We start from the raw sequence: 21966 nt of genomic DNA on the forward strand, positions 1-21966 counted from the left end.
GAGGGAAAGCTCATTAATAGAAGGTTCTCCAGCAGACATTCCTCAAAAAATGGGATTTATTGCCAGGGAGAGCTGGTAACTACACACAACAACTGCCCTCTGACACTCACAGTTAATTAATTGTGCTCTTCATCAATTAGAGTGAGGAATTGCCTCGGTTTGAGTGAACTCCAGAACTGCTGAGTGGACAAACCCTGCCCAGGGTCCAGAGAAACTTCTGGAAACAAGACAGAGCAGAGACTTCTCTCTTTATTTACCCCAAGTGCCCCCTTACAATATTTATGGTAACAAAGCTGCAGTTTCAGCCTCATGGGATTATCACAGTCTCACGAAGGTGAAGGTGAAGGTGAGACTCAGTTGAAGGACCATCAACCCTTTGGGGCAGGGGGGAAGGAATTCTGACCTGGGGGCTCAAACAGCTCATCAGCTTTAGAAATTCTCCATCATTTCATGGTTTTGAAACCGGAGTGGGATTTATTTCAAAGAAGAGCAAGATATAAAGTATAATTTTGTGCTATTGCCAGTAGATATGACAGCAGAAGCTCCTCTCCTTTGTGTCCTCCATGAAAACCATGACTAAAGAGAAGCTTAAATACACCTGTTGGCCCAGACAAGAACCTCTCTGTCCTCTGTGCACGATGATAAACAGCTCAAAAGCAGTTCCCGTGTTGGCACATCGTCCATCCAACTTCTTCTTTTATTTCAGGTGGAAGGTGATTGTCACAGTTCTCTCTGTCCCAAAAGCAAGCCAAGAAAAATGGTGCATTTTCATCAGAAAACAGGAAATTATTGCTTGAGTTCCCCTCCCTGCTCAGTCACTCCGTGGTTCTTGTGGGGGGTGTTTGTAAATCCTGAAGGTCTCGTGAAGGATCTTCATTAAAATATCCAAGGACTTCACCGCGGGTCATTCCACTCGTGTTTTCCACAACCAAGAAGTACCAGGGATGTCTCCTTGGAGACCCTGCCAGTTCTGGTGACCCATGGGCTTCCAGAGGAGGTCTGTGGTGGGGTGGGCATGTCACGACAGGGCCGCTATCGTGACAGCCAGCAGAATGGCGCTGCTGCCCGTGCCCCTGGTGCCGGCCGACGTCCTCCGGGCGGGCAGCACCGCCAGCACCGCGTTGGTGGCGTTGGTGGGGATGTCCACATTGCAGATCATGCCCTCACAGCAGGAGACACATTCCTGGGGGGAAGGAGATCGTCAGTGGGCATGGGGGAGCTCAGCAGGGGCTTTCAGAGGGGACACAGAGGGGCAGGGACTGATCTCCTCACTCTCCTGAGCAGGGACAGGACCTGAGGGAACAGCTGGAGTTGTGCCAGGGAGGGTTGGGTTGGATATGAGGAAATGGTGGTGGGCAGAGGGTGGTAGGCACTGACCAGACTCCCCAGGGAGGGTTGGGTTGGATATGAGGACAAGGTTTTTTCCCTCAGAGGGTGGTGGGCACTGACCAGACTCCCCAGGGAGGGTCAGGGTGGATTTTAGGACAAGGCTCTTCCCCCAGAGGGTGGTGGGCACTGACCAGGCTCCCCAAGGAGGGTCAGGTTGGATATGAGGACAAGGCTCTTCCCCCAGAGGGTGGTGGGCACTGCCCAGGCTCCCCAGGGAGGGTCAGGGTGGATTTTAGGACAAGGCTCTTCCCCCAGAGGGTGGTGGGCACTGACCAGGGTCCCCAAGAAGGGTCACGTTGGATTTTAGGACAAGGTTTTTCCCCCAGAGGGTGGTGGGCACTGACCAGGCTCCCCAAGGAGGGTCAGGTTGGATATGAGGACAAGGGTTTTGCCCCAGAGGGTGGTGGGCACTGACCAGGCTCCCCAGGGAGGGTGAGGGTGGATTTTAGCTTTTTCCCCTGGCACAAAAACTCAGTAGGGGGTTGTTGAAGACAAAGAGAGTCTTGCATGAGCTCCCTGAGAACTCCCAAGAGCTCCTTGGGCACAACTCCTGGAAAGGTGAGGTGTTCCTGCAGCAGCTCCTGTTCCACCCTGTCCCACACAGACAGGAGGAAGCAAAGGCCCCACAGTGCCATTTCCATTGTTAAACACAACACAGGAACTTGGCACAGCCCCCTCAGCCCAGCAGGAAAAACAAGCCCTGGAATCACAGAATCACAAAAAGGATTGGGTTGGAAAAGACCTCCGAGATCACCAAGTCCAACCCTTGGGCCAACTCCAGTTCCTTTACCAGATCATGGCACTCAGTGCCACGGCCAAGCTCAGCTGAAAAACCTCCAGGGATGGGGAATCCACCCCCTCTCTGGGCAGCCCATTCCAATCCCTGAGCACTCTCTCTGCAAACAATTTCTTTCTCATCTCCAACTTCAATTTCCCCTGGCAGAGCTTGAGCCCATCGTGCCCCCTTGTCCTGGGAGAAGAGACCAACCCCCACCTGGCCACAACTTCCCTTCAGGCAGTTCCAGACAGTGCTGAGGTCACCTCTGAGCCTCCTCTTCTCCAGGCTGAACACCCCCAGCTCCCTCAGCCTCTCCCCACAGCACTTGTGCTCCAGTCCCTTCTCCAGCCTTGTTGCTCTTCTCAGTTGGGTTGGAAGAGACCTCTGAGATCATCAACCCTTGATCCAACCCCACTGTGATCACCAGCCCAGGGCACTCAGTGATCACAGTGGGGTTGGATCAAGACATGGTGGATTCTCTGCCCCTGAAGGTGTTTCGGAGGACACTCAGTGCCACATCCAGTCCCTTCTCCAGCCTCGTTGCTCTTCTCTTCTCAGTTGGATTGGAAGAGACCTCTGAGCTCATCAAGTCCAACCCTTGATCCAATCCCACTGGGATCACTCTGGCACTCCGTGCCCTGGGCTGGTGATCACAGTAGGGTTGGATCAAGACATGGTGAAGTTTCTGTCCCTGGAGGTGTTTCAGAGGACACTCAGTGCCACATCCAGTCCCTTCTCCAGCCTCGTTGCTCTTCTCTGGCCCCGCTCCAGCCCCTCAAGCTCTTTCCTCAACTGAGGGGCCCAGAACTGAACACAACACTCAAGGTGTGGCCTCCCCAAGGCAGAGTCCAGGGGAAGGGTCACTGCCCTGGGCCTGCTGGCCACGCTAGTTTGGATCCAGGCCACAATGCCCAGCCCCAGCCTGAGGTGCTGCCCTTGCCCTCACCGTGTGCCCGCCGTGCCCGCGCCGGTGGCACCCCACCAGGTGACACTCGTGCCCCGTGGCACATCTCTTGGTGACCGAGGTGCTCTTGCCCTGGGCTGTGAAGAGATGGACGGTCAGGCAGTACTGGGTACCTGCAAAAGGAGGTTAAAGGGTTTTATTTCTCAGAAGTTCCCCCAAGTTTAGAAAAACATTCCCAGAAAATGAATTATTTTGGCTGCACAAAGCTGTGTTCAAGTCAATTAAAAGAGTATTTAGCAGGGAATTAATTAGTGCTGCAATGGGAAGCTTAAATGACCCTTCAAGCCTCCAGGGAGGTTTGAATAAATAATTTAAATTACTTATTAGCATTTTCACTCACACATTTATCTCCCTTTCTCTGCTCTTTGGGCAGCACTTTCCTGCTCTGTCTCAGACATGTTCCCTCCAATTTGCCCCTTCCCCTTTCCAATATTAATTAATATTATTGATATATTATGAAGAAGTCAATTAGTTTATTAATAATGTCTTGTTATTCATTATATATATGTTATATATTATATTATATGTTATATAAAAGGCAATTTTAAAACAAAACCTTTAAAATTAATTCCTAGGAAGGCCTTAACTAACTAACTAACTAACTAACTAACTAACTAACTATATACACACACACACAGAAAACCAAATATAATTAATTAATATTACTGATATTACCAGCTGGCTCCTTACTGCCATTAGTGCCACCCTCCAGGGTGGGAGTGTCCCCTTAGTGCCATTAGTGCCATCCTCCAGGGTGGGCAGCACTGCTGGAGTGTCCCCTTAATGCCATTAGTGCCACCCTCCAGGGTGGGCAGCACTGCTGGAGTGTCCCCTTAATGCCATTAGTGCCACCCTCCAGGGTGGGCAGCACTACTGGAGTGACCCCTTGGCTCCTTAGTGCCATTAGTGCCACTAGTGCCACCCTCCAGGGTGGGTAGCGCTGCTGGAGTGTCCCCTTGGCTCCTTAGTGCCATTAGTGCCACCCTCCAGGGTGGGAGTGTCCCCTTAGTGCCATTAGTGCCACCCTCCAGGGTGGGTAGCGCTGCTGGAGTGTCCCCTTGGCTCCTTAGTGCCATTAGTGCCACCTTCCAGGGTGGGAGTGTCCCCTTAGTGCCATTAGTGCCACCCTCCAGGGTGGGTAGCGCTGCTGGAGTGTGCCATTAGTGCCACCCTCCAGGGTGGGAGTGTCCCCTTAGTGCCATTAGTGCCACCTTCCAGGGTGGGAGTGTCCCCTTAGTGCCATTAGTGCCATCCTCCAGGGTGGGCAGCACTACTGGAGTGTCCCCTTAATGCCATTAGTGCCACCCTCCAGGGTGGGCAGCACTGCTGGAGTGTCCCCTTAATGCCATTAGTGCCACCCTCCAGGGTGGGCAGCACTACTGGAGTGACCCCTTGGCTCCTTAGTGCCATTAGTGCCACTATTGCCACCCTCCAGAGTGGGCAGTGCTGCTGGAGTGTCCCCTTAGTGCCATTAGTGCCACCCTCCAGGGTGGGTAGCGCTGCTGGAGTGTCCCCTTGGCTCCTTAGTGCCATTAGTGCCACCCTCCAGAGTGGGAGTGTCCCCTTAGTGCCATTAGTGCCACCCTCCAGGGTGGGCAGCACTGCTGGAGTGTCCCCTTAATGCCATTAGTGCCACCTTCCAGGGTGGGCAGCACTACTGGAGTGACTCCTTGGCTCCTTAGTGCCATTAGTGCCACTAGTGCCACCCTCCAGAGTGGGCAGTGCTGCTGGAGTGTCCCCTTAGTGCCATTAGTGCCATCCTCCAGGGTGGGCAGCACTGCTGGAGTGTCCCCTTAGTGCCATCAGTGCCACCCTCCAGGGTGGGCAGCACTACTGGAGTGACCCATTGGCTCCTTAGTGCCATTAGTGCCATGCTCCATGGTGGGAGTGTCCCCTTAGTGCCATTAGTGCCACTAGTGCCACCCTCCAGGGTGGGCAGCACTACTGGAGTGTTCCCTTGGTACCTTAGTGCCATTAGTGCCACCCTCCAGGGTGGGAGTGTCCCCTTAGTGCCATTAGTGCCACCGTCCAGGGTGGGAGTGTCCCCTCATTGCCATTAGTGCCACCCTCCAGGGTGGGCAGTGCTGCTGGAGTGTCCCCTTAGTGCCATTAGTGCCACCTTCCAGGGTGGGATTGTCCCCTTAGTGCCATTAGTGCCACCCTCCAGGGTGGGCAGTGCTGCTGGAGTGTCCCCTCATTGCCATTAGTGCCACCCTCCAGAGTGGGAGTGTCCCCTCATTGCCATTAGTGCCACCCTGCAGGGTGGGCAGCACTGCTGGAGTGTCCCCTCATTGCCATTAGTGCCACCCTGCAGGGTGGGCAGCACTGCTGGAGTGTCCCCTCATTGCCATTAGTGCCACCCTCCAGGGTGGGCAGCACTGCTGGAGTGTCCCCTCATTGCCATTAGTGCCACCCTGCAGGGTGGGAGTGTCCCCTTAGTGCCATTAATGCCACCCTGCAGGGTGGGAGTGTCCCCTCATTGCCATTAGTGCCACCCTCCAGAGTGGGAGTGTCCCCTTAGTGCCATTAGTGCCACCCTGCAGGGTGGGCAGCGCTGCTGGAGTGTCCCCTCATTGCCATCAGTGCCACCCTGCAGGGCGGGCAGCACTGCTGGAGTGTCCCCTCATTGCCATTAGTGCCACCCTGCAGGGTGGGCAGCACTGCTGGAGTGTCCCCTCATTGCCATTAGTGCCACCCTGCAGGGTGGGCAGCGCTGCTGGAGTGTCCCCTCATTGCCATTAGTGCCACCTTCCAGGGTGGGATAGTCCCTCATTGCCATTAGTGCCACCCTGCAGGGTGGGAGTGTCCCCTCATTGCCATTAGTGCCACCTTTCAGGGTGGGATAGTCCCTCATTGCCATCAGTGCCACCCTGCAGGGTGGGAGTGTCCCCTCATTGCCATCAGTGCCACCCTGCAGGGCGGGCAGCGCTGCCGATGCCCCCCTGGCCCAGCCCTGCCCACGCTCACCTGGGGGGCACCACCTGTCCTCTGCCCAGCGGTTACAGCTGTAATTGTCCTCCGCAGCCTCACACGTGAAGCACTTGAAGCTCTCAGGGAACGGGGTGGCTTTGGAGGAGCAAAACAAAGTCAGTTTGCAAAAAAAAAAAACAACAAAAAATCATCTATTGAAAGTAAAACCTGCCCCAAATGCACTCAAAGAGTCCCAAAAATTCTATTTATTTACGTGGTTTCGGTGGATGATTCAAACAAAGTTTCACATTTCTGAAGTTTAAAATACATCCTGAGGTTTTTATTCTCTCCCAAACCAAAATATCATTGGATAAAAAAAAAGGAGAAAAAGAAATTAGAGGAAAGGAAAAAGAGAAGAGTTTATTTCCACCCTCGTGGGGGTTGGGCCGGACACACAAACTCCACCTGCTCTCAAAGGGCTTTTCTCCCTTTGATGGGAAAAAAATGCACCTTCAAAAGCAGCTTCAGAGCTGGATTTTCAACTCTGCAGGAGAAGTTGGATCCTTTTACCAAAGGCATTGGGAGGGCTGGTTTAAAATCTTATTTGCATTATTTAAATCCAGTATTTTTAGCTGCACAATTCCCTAGAGGCACATAGAGATATATAAATATATATATATAAATATATATATAAATATGAAAATATAAATATATAAAAATAAATAAAAATAAACAGATATTTATATATTTTATATGTAAGTGAAACACACATTTTATATGTATATAAATATATATAAAATATGTATTTCTGCATAAATATATTTATATATCTTTATATTTTAACTGTATATTTATATATTTATTTTTCATATTTATTTAATATATTTTCATGCATTTATTTATATGCAAATATATATTCATATCAATAAATCCATGTTATTAATTATATAAATATATATTCATATTTCTTTATATTTATTTTATATTTATTTATAACATATATATTTATTTATATATAGAATTGGTTTTAATATATATTTTATATTAAAATATATTTTTATATAAAATATACATAGAATTGTTTTTAATATATATTTTATATTAAAATATATTTAATATAAAATATATATAGAATTGGTTTTAATATACACTTTATATTAAAATATATTTTATATAAAATATGTGTTTTTATATATTTATATATAAATATATATAACATATATAGTATATATATTTATATATAATATATATTTTTAATATTTTTACTTATGAAATATATATTTATATATTTATATATTATATATATTTCATATATAATTTATATATAGATATATAAATATATATTATATATCATAATATATAATAATAAATAGATAGATAATAAATATATAAATAAATATATAATAAATATATATACTAAATAGCAGGTAATGTATATTATAAATATAATAAATATATAAATAAGTACATATTATTATATTTATATTTCTATAACAAATAAATATTTATGATTTTTATATATGTGTAATATATATATAATTTTATATCCATATAAATATATATAATTATATATATTTAATATATATAAATATATATATAAATATATATAAAAATATATAAAAATATATAAAAATATATATATTTATACATATATTTGATTGTTATATATGTGTAAAATATATATAATTTTATATCATAAAAATATATATATAACAATATATAAAAATATGTATAAAATATATATAAATATATATTTATATATAAAATAAATATATATTTATCTATTAGAATACATATTTTATATAAATATGTATAAAATATATATTTGTATATATAGTAAATATATAAATATATATTTATATGTATTTATATATATGATATATTAATATTTACATATAAATATATCATACACACCCCCCTCATTAATCTGCCTGTCCTGACTGATTTAATGAAAATGAAGCGACAGAACCCTCCTGACGCCAGAGAAGAGCCCAAACAAGCAATGCCATTAGTGCCGAGGGGGTTAATTACCTCCAGCCTGCACTAATTGCACCCAACACCCCCATTCTCGCCCTCCGCAAAACCCCCCGACGAGATAAAAGCCCCACAAGGCACCTGATTCGTGTCATTCCAGAAAAATCCTCTGCACAACCTGCTCCGCAGGGAGACAGTTCAGAGGCAGGAAAAGGGAATGAAAGGGAAAAGACTCTCAAATGGGAACTTTTTTTTTTTTTTTTTTTTTTGCAGGACGTGCAGTTGCTTGTTCTGATTCGACTCCTAAAACTTCTGTGGGTCGGAAAGCAGAAATTTTATTTTTTAAAGTTTTTATCATGTTTGAAGGAGAGGAACACCTAAAACCCAAAAGGCTGCGAGAACACTGTGGTCAACTCGGATATGAAGGGAAATAGTCTCTTATTTCAAGCTAAAATATGAAGGTACAACTGCATAAAATATATTAAAAAAGAAGAGAAGTCCCTACTCACGGTCCAGGGGAGGCCTCACGTTGTAGAAGTTGATGTTCTCAGCTGATCCCAAATTCCCTGGAAGGACCAAGAGCAGCAGGACAACTCCAGGAGGGAATAACATCCCGAGGCTCATTGCACGTGGGAAGCCAAACTCAAGCCTGGCAAAGGAGGACAACTCATCATTTCGGGGGATCTGAAGGTCTGAGAGTGGAGAACAATAAATGTCCTCCAGCTGGAAGCTTGGAAAGTTGGGTGGGAAGGTCTGAAGGCGGCACAAAGTTGAGCTGGGAGTGCCTTCTGCTGGTCACAACCCTGCAGCTCCCCCAAAATTCCAACTATCACCAGCCCTTTCTTCTGCCTCTGCTTCTCTCAGGGAGTCCCTGAAAGGACTCCTGAAAATCAACGTGGAAAAGAAACTCCTTTTTGTCCTGCTCGAAACGGGCTGGGATTTAATAAAGAAAATGGAAGAGAAATGGCATTTTTAAATTCCTCATTTGAGCCACGTCAATGTGAGTCTGTTGACTTAAGATCAGCTACATAATCTGAATTTTAAGTGCTCATCACTCTCCCAGCACTGAAAAATCATGTGTGGAAATGAGATTTATTTAAAGTGCATCCCAAGGAAACACTGAGAGGAAAAAAACCTGGGGATGGCACAGGAGGGTTGGAGAAGTGCAGGGCAGAAAGCTCGGAGGGATGAGAGAAAATGGGAGGAAAAAATCTGGGGATGGCACAGGAGGGTTGGAGAAGTGCAGGGCAGAAAGCTCAGAGGGATGAGAGAAAATGGGAGGAAAAAACCTGGGGATGGCACAGGAGGGTTGGAGAAGTGCAGGGCAGAAAGCTCGGAGGGATGAGAGAAAATGGGAGGGTTGGAGAAGTGCAGGGCAGAAAGCTCAGAGGGATGAGAGAAAATGGGAGGGTTGGAGAAGTGCAGGGCAGAAAGCTCAGAGGGATGAGAGAAAATGGGAGGGTTGGAGAAGTGCAGGGCAGAAAGCTCAGAGGGATGAGAGAACATGGGAGGGTTGGAGAAGTGCAGGGCAGAAAGCTCAGAGGGATGAGAGAAAATGAGACAAAAATACATTTATTTGCCTGTCTCTGGGTCCTCTAAGGCTTTACAGACAAAGGAGAATTAAGCACTGAACATTTTGGCCAGTTTTATTATTTGGGGCAAACCCCTGGAGTCTGATCCAGGTGGGAAGAAGCAGGAACAGCCTCATTCCAGCCATGCAAATTCCCAGCAGGATGAACGAGCTGGAGTGGAGGCTCCAGCCAAACCAGAGGGGTTGGTCTGGCATGCCAAGGGCACTGGGATGCCAAGGGCATTCCCTCCAGACCCTCCCAAGGGAGCTCAGACCCCACCCAGGCACTGCAAGAGGAAGGTCCTCATCACCCCAGCAGAGAAGCCAAAGGATTCCCTTATTTTTCCTCATCACCCAGCAGAGAAAACAAAGGATTCCCTTATTATTCCTCATCACCCCAGCACAGAAACCAAAGGATTCCCTTATTTTTCCTCATCACCCCAGCACAGAAACCAAAGGATTCCCTTATTTTTCCTCATCACCCCAGCACAGAAACCAAAGGATTCCCTTATTTTTCCTCATCACCAGAGTAGAGACACTAAAGGATTTTCCTTATTTTCCTCATCACCCCAGCAGAGAAGCCAAAGGATTCCCTTATTTTTCCTCATCACAGAGCAGAGAAACGAAAGGATTTCCTTATTTTTCCCCATCACATCAGAAGAGAAGCCAAAGGATTCCCTTATTTTTCCTCATCACCCAGCAGAGAAACTAAAGGATTTTCCTTATTTTTCCTCATCACCCCAGCACAGAAGCCAAAGGATTCCCTTATTTTTCCTCATCACCCAGCAGAGAAACTAAAGGATTTTCCTTATTTTCCTCATCACCCACCAGAGAAGCCAAAGGATTTCTTTATTTTTCCTCATCACCAGAGTAGAGAAACTAAAGGATTTTCCTTATTTTTTCTCATCACATCAACAGAGAAGCCAAAGGATTTTCCTTATTTATCCTTATCACCAGAGTAGAGACACTAAAGGATTTTCCTTATTTTTCCTCATCACCCCAGCACAGAAGCCAAAGGATTTCCCTTATTTTTCCTCATTTTTCCTCATTACCCCAGCACAGAAGCCAAAGGATTTTCCTTATTTTTCCTTATCACCCCAGCACAGAAGCCAAAGGATTTCCTTATTTTCCTCATCACCCACCAGAGAAGCCAAAGGATTTTCCTTATTTTTCCTCATCACCAGAGCAGAGAAACGAAAGAATTCCCTTCTTCTTCCTCATCACCAGAGCAGAGAAACCAAAAGATTTCCCTCTTTTTTCTGTGGCTTTGGGTTGGTTTGGGTTTTTTTTTTTGCTTTTCCAATGGAGATGGTTTTGCCAAGAAACCGAACTGCAGAAAATTCAGTTTTGTGCTTTGTGAATTCAACTGTGAGTTGAATTGTGAGTTGAATTGTGAAGTTAATTGTGAATTAAAGTGTGAATTGAATTGTGAATTCTGTCATCCTACTTGGGATTTGCTAATTAAATCCTGCCTTTATGACCACCTTTCAGTGGACCCTGAGGAATTCTCAGCTCACCTCCACTCCCAGGTCACCTCCAGGTGTATTTTCCGTGGATGGTCCAGATTTCTTCTGATTATAGCCCAGAATCTAAAGCATTAAGGAGAAGAATCTGGGGGAAAAAAAACCACAAAAAAAATAACCAAAAAACCAGAAATGAATCATTATAATTCTGTTTGGAAGAAACCAACTAGTTGGAACAATCCATGTCTTTATTTATATTGAAAATCAAGATAAAAAGCAGGGGTTTATACCCAAATATCCAGAGAAACACAGGGAGTGCAGAAACACAGATCCCTCCTCCCTGTGATATCCCAATGCCACAAAAGCCAAAGGGAAGGAATGAGACTGTTCAGTCCTTCCCTGAGTGTGAATTTTCTTCTTTTCCAAAGGAAAATCACCATTCAGGCAAAGACCTGGGACCAAACCACACCAGCTGAAATTGGGATTTCCCAACTCCAGAGACTCCCAAACTTCCCCCACGGGCTCTGCCCAAACCAGCAGCACTAATTAAGAGCAAGGGAACCTCCTAAGGCACAGCACAGCCTCCTAATTAGGGGTTGGTAATAAACTCTGAAGTAAACAGGTCCCCCCCAATGTGTGGTTTGGGTTGGAGGGGCCATTAAAGCTCATCTGGTTCCACTTCCACTTTGAGAACTGCATGGAACAAATAAGAAAAGAACCTTCATTTTCTTGAAGAATTGGATGGAACAAATAAAAAAACCCCTTCATTTTCTTGAAGAATTGGATGGAACAAATAAAAAAACCCCTTCATTTTCTTGAAGAATTGGATGGAGCAAATTAAGAAAAAAACTTCATTTTCTTTGAGAACTGGATGGAAAAAATAAGAAAAAAACTTCATTTTCTTTGAGAAATGGATGGAACAAATAAGAAAAAAACCTTCATTTCCTTTGAGAACTGGATGGAAAAATAAGAAAAAGACCCTTCATTTTCTTGAAGAATTGGATGGAACAAAGAAGAAAAAAACTTTGAGAATTGGATGGAAAAAACATAAGAAAAAAACCTTCATTTCCTCTGAGAACTGGATGGAACAAATAAGAAAAAAACCCTTCATTTTCTTTGAGAATTGGATGTAACAAATTAAGAAAAAAACTTCATGTCCTTTGAGAACTGGATGGAACAAATAAGAAAAAGACCCTTCATTTTCTTGAAGAATTGGATGGAAAAATAAGAAAAAAACTTTGAGAATTGGATGGAAAAAAACATAAGAAAAAAACCTTCATTTCCTTTGAGAACTGGATGGAAAAAATAAGAAAAAAACTTCATTTTCTTTGAGAAATGGATGGAACAAATAAGAAAAAAACCTTCATTTTCTCTGAGAACTGGATGGAACAAACAAGAAAAACCCTTCATTTTCTTTGAGAAGTGGATGGAACAAATTAAGAAAAAAACTTCATGTCCTTTGAGAACTGGATGGAACGAATAAGAAAAAACTTCTTTGAGAACTGAATGGAAAAAAATAAGAAAAAAACTTAATTTTCTTTGAGAACTGGATGGAACAAATAAGAAAAGAACCTTCAGTTTCTTGAAGAATTGGATGGAACAAATTAAGAATGAAACTTCATGTCCTTTGAGAACTGGATGGAACAAATAAGAAAAAACCCTTCAGTTTCTTGAAGAATTGGATGGAACAAATAAGAAAAAAACTTTGAGAATTGGATGGAACAAGCTCATGTTTGTAATAATATAAAATATATATATAATATATACAATGTATAACAATATATTATTAATAGACTAATTGAAGTCTTAATATATATTATATTATATTATATTATATTATATTATATTATATTATATTTATTTTACATGGCGATTTTAAAACAAAAACTTGAAAATTAATTCCTAGGAAGCACCTAACTAACTAACTAACTAACTAACTAACTAACTATATACATACCTATAAATACACACACACAGAGAAAACCAGATATAATTAATTAATATTACTGATATATTAAGACTTCAATTGGTCTACTAATAATGTATTGTTATACATTGTATATATTATATATAATTATTATATTATTTATATTATATTATAATTATACTATATTATATTATATTATATTATATTATATTATATTATATTATATTTCATGGCAATTTTAAAACAAAAAATTGAAAATTACTTCCTAGGAGGCAACTAACTAACTAACTAACTAACTAACTAACTAACTAACTAACTAACTATATACATACATATAGATACACACACACACAGAAAGCCATATAGAATTAATTAACATAACTGATATATTAAGACTTCAATTGGTCTACTCATAATGTATTGTTATACATTGTATATATTATATATAATTATTATATTTTATTAATTATATTATATTATTATATTAATTATATTATGTTATGTTATATATTATTATATTTATTATATTATATTATATTATATTATATTATATTATGTTATATTATGTTATATTATGTTATATTATGTTATATTACGTTATGTATTATATCATATTATATTATATTATATTATATTATATTATATCATATTATATTATATTATATTATATTATATTATATTATGTTATATTATGTTATATTACGTTATGTATTATATCATATTATATTATATCATATTATATTATATTATGTTATATTATAGTATAGTATAGTATAGTATATTATAGTATATTATAGTATATTATAGTATATTAATTAATCATATATTATGTTATATTATATTAATTATAGTATATTAATTATATATTTTATTATATTATATTATGTTATAGTATATTATAGTATATTATAGTATATTATAGTATATTAATTATATTTATCATATATTATATTATATTAATTATAGTATATTAATTATATATCATATTATATTATGTTATATTATGTTATATTATATTATAGTATATTAATTATAGTATATTAATCATATATTATATTATATCATATCATATCATATCATATCATATCATATCATATTATATTATATTATATTATATGATATTATATCATATTATATTATATTGGCACCTTCTCCCAGAAACCAGGAGAACTTTGCCCCAAAAGCCCTTTCATACCTTTATCTGCCATCTCCCCAATGTTTATTTTCTTTCCAGCCTCTTCCCTCTGCTGCTTTCACAGAACATTATCAGGCAGGGAGCAAACGCTTCATTAAGGCCAATTAGGCACCCTCATTAACGAAGGGGAAAACTGTCACAACGTGGAAGATGAACTTCCACAAACAAGAAGGACCTCGGAGCTTTCCTGGGGGGGAGGGAAAGCAGCCCAAGAGGGGGAAGGTTTAATATAAAAAATATAAAAAAAATCCTGAGATTAAAGACCAAAACACCACGAAGACAATGGCTGGAATAATTAATCTATTCCCAAAGGTTTGAAGGTTTATCTCCCAGAAAAAAGGAGGGGAGCCTGAGTTGTGATTTGAAGAAAATTCCAGCCAGTCCGCCTTGTTTTTCCTGGAGGATTGAGCAGATGGAAGAGCAGATCTGGAATGCAAATAAAACTTCCTGCTGTCATTTGGGGAGCAATTTTCGGTGCTGTTGAGATAATTGCAAAGGTTTCTCTTATTAAACTTGAGTAGCACTTGAGGACACGAGAGTTGGGAAAATGGGACACAAAAGGATGGGTGGGGAGGGCTGAGGAAGTTCAACCAACCCCAGGACTCGTCAGGCGTCTCCTCAAGGAAGATGAAACTTGGATTGATCAGGAAAGGACCAAAAGAACTCCCCGGTCCCTCCAGTTCTCAGGCAAAAAGTGCCATTCTCGTGTCCTCCTCTGGCCAGAGTTTAACTGGAGCTGGAAACTCACTCCAGGATGAAGAACTGGATGGAAGAAATAAGAAAAAAACTTCTTTTTCTTTGAGAAGCGGATAGAAGAAATAAGGAAAAAAAAATCTTCATTTTCTTTGATAATTGGATGGAACAAATAAGAAAAAAACTTCTTTTTCTTTCAGAACTGGATGGAAAAAAATAAGAAAAAAACCTTCATTTTCTTTGAGAACTGGATGGAAAAAATAAGAAAAAAAATTCATTTTCTTTGAGAACTGGATGGAACAAATAGGAAAAAATCCTTCATTTTCTTTGAGAAGTGGATAGAAGAAATAAGAAAAAAAAAATCTTCATTTTCTTTGATAATTGGATGGAACAAATAAGAAAAAAACTTCTTTTTCTTTGGGAACTGGATGGGAAAAAAAATAAGAAAAAAACCTTCATTTTCTTTGAGAACTCGATGGAAAAAATAAGAAAAAAAATTCATTTCCTTTGAGAACTGGATGGAACAAACAAGAAAAAAACTGTTTTCTTTGAGAACTGGATGGAATGAAATAAGAAAAAATCCTTCATTTTCTTTGAGAACTGGATGGAACAAATAAAGAAACTTCATTTACCTCAAGAACTGGATGGAACAAATAAGAAAAAAACATCATTTCCTTTGAGAACTGGATAGAAGAAATAAGAAAAAAACTTCTTTTTTTTTTTTTTTGAGAACTGGATGGAACAAATAAGAAAAAAACCTTTGTTTTCTTCGAGAATTGGATGGAACAAATCAAGAAAAAACTTCATTTTCTTTGAGAACGGGATTGAACAAATAAGGAAAAAAATCTTTGAAAACTGGATGGAAAAAATAAGAAAAAAAATTCATTTTCTTTGAGAACTGGATGGAACAAATAAGAAAAAATCTTTATTTTCTTTGAGAACTCGATGGAAAAAATAAGAAAAAAATTCATTTTCTTTGAGAACTGGATGGAACAAATAAGAACAAAACTTCATTTTTTTTGAGAACTGGATGGAACAAATAAGAAAAAAATCTTCACTTTCTTTGAAAACTGGATGGAACAAATAAAGAAACTTCATTTACCTCAAGAACTGGATGGAACAAATAAGAAAAAAAACCTTCATTTTCTTTGAGAACTGGATGGAGAAAATAAGGAAAAAACTCTTCATTTTGTTTTGAGAAATAGGCATTTAAAAATTCCAAAGATTTAAAATAAAAAGGAGGGTGAAAAGTCAACACTTTTAAGAATTAAAAAGCCCCCCAACATATTCTTGCAATCTCCAAGTTAAAACTATTTGCTGTACAAGTTTTACCTTTTCTCACCCCTGGAATTGAAGTGGATTTTTTTGGCTTCTTTCCCAGCCCAGAATCAACACAGGGAATCAAAGTGAACTCACCCCTTTTTAAACACAACACACTCCTTTGTGTTCAGCCCCAGCCCAGGATGAAATTTGGGCTTAATTAAGAGAAATTAAGGGAGTTTTTTTATCTGAGATCTCAGAAAAATGGAGCTCGGAGGGAATGATGAGAACATCCTTTGGCTCCAGGTGGGTGATGCTGGAAGGTTTGGTGGGAACTTTGGGAGACCTGGAGGTGTCTGACAGCACAATTTATCCAATTGGGAAAGAAAATGATGTCTATCTGGACTTCAGCAAGGCCTTTGACACTGTCTCCCATAACATACTCCTGGAAAAGCTGGTAGCCCATGGCTTGGACAGGTGTCCCCTCTCCTGGATTAGGAGTTGGCTGGAGGGCCCAGAGAGTGCTGGTGAATGGAGCTGCATCCAGCTGGTCACCAGTGGTGCCCCCAGGGGTCTGTGTTGGGTCCAGTCCTGTTTAACATCTTTAGTGATGATTTAGATGAGGGGATTGAGTCCATCATCAGCAAATTTGCTGATGACACCAAGTTGGGAGGGAGTGTCGACCTGCTGGAAGGCAGGAGGGCTCTGCAGAGGGAGCTGGACAGGCAGGAGGGCTCTGCAGAGGGAGCTGGACAGGCAGGAGGGCTCTGCAGAGGGAGCTGGACAGGCAGGAGGGCTCTGCAGAGGGACCTGGACAGGCAGGAGGGCTCTGCAGAGGGACCTGGACAGGCTGGAGGGATGGGCTGATTCCAATGGGATGAGGTTCAACAAGGCCAAGTGCAGGTCCTGCCCTTTGGCCACCCCAAGCCCTGCAGCGCTCCAGGCTGGGCACAGAGTGGCTGGAGAGCAGCCAGGCAGAGGGACCTGGGGGGACTGAGGGACAGGAAGCTCAACAGGAGCCACCAGTGTGCCCAGGTGGCCAAGAAGGCCAATGGGATCCTGGCCTGGATCCAAACTAGCGCGGCCAGCAGGCCCAGGGCAGTGACCCTTCCCCTGGACTCTGCCTTGAGGAGGCCACACCTTGAGTGTTGTGTTCAGTTCTGGGCCCCTCAGTTGAGGAAAGAGCTTGAGGGGCTGGAGCGGGGCCAGAGAAGAGCAACGAGGCTGGAGAAGGGACTGGAGCACAAGTGCTGTGGGGAGAGGCTGAGGGAGCTGGGGGTGTTCAGCCTGGAGAAGAGGAGGCTCAGAGGTGACCTCAGCACTGTCTGGAACTGCCTGAAGGGAAGTTCTGGCCAGGTGGGGGTTGGTCTCTTCTCCCAGGCACTCAGCAATAGGACAAGGGGGCACGATGGGCTCAAGCTCTGCCAGGGGAAATTGAAGTTGGAGATCAGAAAAAAATTCTTTGCAGAGAGAGTGCTCAGGGATTGGAATGGGCTGCCCAGAGAGGGGGTGGATTCCCCATCCCTGGAGGTTTTTCAGCTGAGCTTGGCCGTGGCACTGAGTGCCATGATCTGGTAAAGGGACTGGAGTTGGACCAAGGGTTGGACTTGATGATCTCGGAGGTCTTTTCCAACCCAATCCATTCTAGGATTCTGTGATTCCTCTTATAGCCCAAACTGGGTATTGACAACTTAGAATCCCCCAATTTCTGCAAAAAAGGATTTAATCCACCTCAAAAATCCATTAATTAGAGCTGAATTTCCTACTCAAATATTCCATTTCCTCCAGGAACTGCCCTTTGTCACAGCTGGGGATGAGCCCAAGTTTTCCATCTGAGCTTTGGAACTGCTTTAAACTCTCCCTCCTCCCCAAGGCCCCTCTGCTCCCAGTTTGGGCCACTTGGAGACAGTAATTACACTAATTGGGAAAAAAAAAGCAGCTTATAGATGTATTTTATATAAATAATATATATATTTAAAAGCAGGTTATAGGTGTATTTTATATATAACATATATATTTATATATATAATATATATATTTAAAAGCAGGTTATGGGTGTATTTTATATATAACATATAGATTTATATATATAATATATATAATATATATTTAAAAGCAGGTTATAGGTGTATTTTATATATAACATATATATTTATATATAATATATATTATATATATTTAAAGCAGGTTATGGGTGTATTTTATATATAACATATATATTTATATATATAATATACATATTTAAAAGCAGGTTATAGGTGTATTTTATATATAAAATATATTTTTATATATAATATATATTATATGTATTTAAAAGCAGGTTATGGATGTATTTTATATATAACATATATATATAATATATATAATATATATTATATATATATTTAAAAGCAGGTTATGGGTGTATTTTATATATAACATATATATTTATATATAATATATATAATAGATATATATATAATATACATATTTAAAAGCAGGTGGCTGTTGCAGGTTACATTTTCATGGCTTACATGGTGATTATGTTCATTAAAATGATTAATTAGCCTTGCAGGGGAAGAGTGAAATTCTGATTATTGGCAGGTTTTACACTCATTTCCAGGTGTAGGAAGCCCCATTTCTAAGACTTAAACTTCTTCTTAAAACTGTAATTTCAAAAGCAGTTCATAGACAGGTAGATTTATATCTATATATTTATGCATTTATGTACTTATATATTTGGATGTTATATACATTTATATATAATATAAAATCATAGAATAGAATCATAGAATTGATTGGGTTGGAAAAGACCTCCGAGATCATCGAGTCCAACCCTTGGGCCAACTCCAGTCCCTTTACCAGATCATGGCACTCAGTGCCACGGCCAAGCTCAGTTGAAAAACCTCCAGGGATGGGGAATCCACCCCCTCTCTGGGCAGCCCATTCCAATGCCTGAGCACTCTCTCTGCAAAGAATTTCTTTCTGCTCTCCAACTTCAATTTCCCCTGGCAGAGCTTGAGCCCATCGTGCCCCCTTGTCCTATTGCTGAGTGCCTGGGAGAAGAGACCAACCCCCAGCTGGCCAGAACTTCCCTTCAGGCAGTTCCAGACAGTGCTGAGGTCACCTCTGAGCCTCCTCTTCTCCAGGCTGAACACCCCCAGCTCCCTCAGCCTCTCCCCACAGCACTTGTGCTCCAGTCCCTTCTCCAGCCTCGTTGCTCTTCTCAGTTGAGTTGAAAGAGACCTCTGAGATCATCAACCCTTGATCCAACCCCACTGTGATCACCAGCCCAGGGCACAGAGTGCCCTGGGCTGGTGATCACAGTGGGGTTGGATCAAGACATGGTGGATTCTCACTCAGTGCCACATCCATAGAATTACAGAATCACAGAATCAATTGGGTTGGAAAAGATCTCCGAGATCATCAAGTCCAACCCTTGGGCCAACTCCAGTCCCTTTACCAGATCATGGCACTCAGTGCCACGGCCAAGCTCAGCTGAAAAACCTCCAGGGATGGGGAATCCACCCCCTCTCTGGGCAGCCCATTCCAATGCCTGAGCACTCTTTCTCTGGCTCTTTTTCTCCCCAGGACCTCCTGAAATCCATGGATGTCCAAGCAATGTTAAAGCAACCAGGTCCACGCCAGGAAGATGAGGATGATGATATTTGTAATGCAAAACAAGATTAAAGGTTAAGGACAACACCAAACCCCAAATTATCCAGGATGTGTCTAAATGCTGAATGACCCCCAAACCCTCCTGGTTCCAGGGAGGGCTCAGGGTTCAGTCTCATCTGCTGGGACACCAAAGGCTGTGAGGATGCAGCTCAGACCCCCAAGAGCACCCTGCAAATTCCAGATTATTATCCCTATGGCACTTCCCATCCTGGTGTGAAAACCTCTTTGATGTTCCTCAGCTTGCAGTTTAATCACCCCTCTCGCTTCCTCCTCTAATTGCCCTGAGCCTGACCTTTAATTTGAACTGTCCCTTCATTATGGCCTTGAAGAGCAGATTCCAGGGTTGAAACACAGCCAGATGATTGCAAGGATGGAGTTGGGAAAACACTTGGAGTGGAGTTAACCACGCATAGGTGGGTGGATGTCAATCCTTCTCCAGGCAGGGGTCTGAGTTCTCCCATAAATCATGGAATCCCAGAGTGGTTTGGGTTGGAAGGGACCTCAAAGCTCATCTCATTCCACCCCTGCCATGGGCAGGGACACCTCCCACCAGCCCAGGTTGCTCCAAGCCCTGTCCAACCTGGCTTTGGACACTTCCAGGGGCAGCCACAGCTTTTGTGGGCAAAGAAAGACCATCAGGTGGCTGCTGTTCTCATCACAGGCAAAGGGCCTGACCTTTAATTTGAACTGTCCCTTCATTATGGCCTTGAAGAGCACATCCCAGGGTTGAAACACAGCCAGATGATTGCAAGGATGGAGTTGGGAAAACACTTGGAGCAGATGTCATTTCTTCTCCAGGCAGGTGTCTGAGTTCTCCCATAAATCAAGGAATCCCAGAGTGGTTTGGGTTGGAAGGGACCTCAAAGCTCATCTCATTCCACCCCCTGCCATGGGCAGGGACACCTTCCACCAGCCCAAGTTGCTCCACACTCCCAGGGACCCAGGGGCAGCCACAGCTTCTCTGCCCAACCTGTGCCAGGGCCTGCCCACCCTCCCAGCCACCAATTCCTTCCCAGTATCCCACCCAGCCCTGCTCTCTCTCACTTTAAAGCCAAAACTTGTGGCTTCACCATCCTGGAAATGTCCAAGGCCAGGTTGGATGGGGCTTGGAGCGACCTGGGCTGGTGGGAGGTGTCCTTGCCCATGGAAGGAACGAAATGAGTTGTAAAGTGCCAACACACTCAACATGCCTGAATCACAAGTTTCTATCGTGTTTTAGGCAGAAGAAAAATTAGTTTCCAAAATCCCACCCAAAAAGCACAGCAATGATCACCCCAGAGGAGCAAAGCAGCAACTCCATCCCCACCCCCTGCAGTTCTCCTTGTCAAAACCCGTCAGATGGAACCTCTGCAGCTCCTCAGATCTACCACAAATCCAGTTCAAATCCTCGTCATTCCAAAGACCTCAAAGCACAGTCAGCCAACTGCAGCAAATCATGGTGGGAAAAGCCACGGGAAGGATTTTTAGGTGAAAAAAGAAACTCATAAGCCAAGGAGAAAACATAAAAGACTATTTTTTCCACACAGGGGAAAATATGAAGCTGGGAGGACAAAAACAATGTAATGGAGACTTGATTTTTGCAGCAATCCAAGTGTTTTTTGAGTCCCCCAAGCCCATCTGGCCTGGAGCACAGCGAGGTGGTGCCACAGGAGGGGCAGAATTCCTCCTCCAGCCCTTATCACACTCTCTGCAAACACCACCAGGTGCCTCAGGAAGATAAAGTTCTCTATCTGCTGATGGTCGTCCCTGAGAGCCAAAATGGGGTCACAAAGGTCACTCACTCAGCTTGTTCATCAGGGTTTGTGGCTGGAGCTCTGAAGGACAAAGCCACAGGACCATCCAAGTGGAGAGAGAAAAAAAAACCCAGCACTCAGGAGAGAGAGGCTGGTCTGGCTCAGCCAAGCACAGGGCACTCAAAGCAACCTGAGTGATCAATAACCAGACAGGAAAATTAATTAACTGCCCCACAGTCCTCTACTAAATGACTCCAAAGGCAATATCATGAGTAATTATCATGAGTTTCCAAAGTTAAGATTTAAGCACCCTCCAAACAGTCAATTGATGAGATTTTAGGGGCATCTCAAGCAAGGGAAAATGTCCACATTATTCCCAGCCTAAGCCTTGGAAGGGCCAAATTTCCCACTTCCCTGCAAACCTCTAAGGCAAGTCAGGAGCCCTCTCATTTT

At 42.4% G+C, this 21966-nt stretch overlaps 1 protein-coding gene across 2 annotated transcripts in view; it reads right to left on the reverse strand.

Annotated features, from left to right (window-relative positions):
• Nucleotides 1-222: 222 nt before the first annotated feature.
• The window catches only part of LYPD6B (LY6/PLAUR domain containing 6B), a 56207-nt gene continuing 34463 nt past the window's right edge, over nt 223-21966 (reverse strand). For both annotated transcript variants that reach the window (XM_071562216.1, XM_071562217.1), the window contains exons 2-6: nt 11103-11196; nt 8525-8664; nt 6099-6197; nt 3114-3244; nt 223-1183 (exon numbers count right to left, since the gene is read on the reverse strand). In XM_071562216.1, coding sequence (XP_071418317.1) covers nt 1019-1183; nt 3114-3244; nt 6099-6197; nt 8525-8639 — 510 coding nt within the window. In that variant the 5' untranslated portion in view covers nt 8640-8664; nt 11103-11196 and the 3' untranslated portion in view covers nt 223-1018. The remainder of the gene's footprint in view (nt 1184-3113; nt 3245-6098; nt 6198-8524; nt 8665-11102; nt 11197-21966) is intronic.

The sequence above is a fragment of the Pithys albifrons genome, chromosome 8 (assembly GCF_047495875.1).
Source record: "Pithys albifrons albifrons isolate INPA30051 chromosome 8, PitAlb_v1, whole genome shotgun sequence".
NCBI lineage: Eukaryota > Metazoa > Chordata > Aves > Passeriformes > Thamnophilidae > Pithys > Pithys albifrons.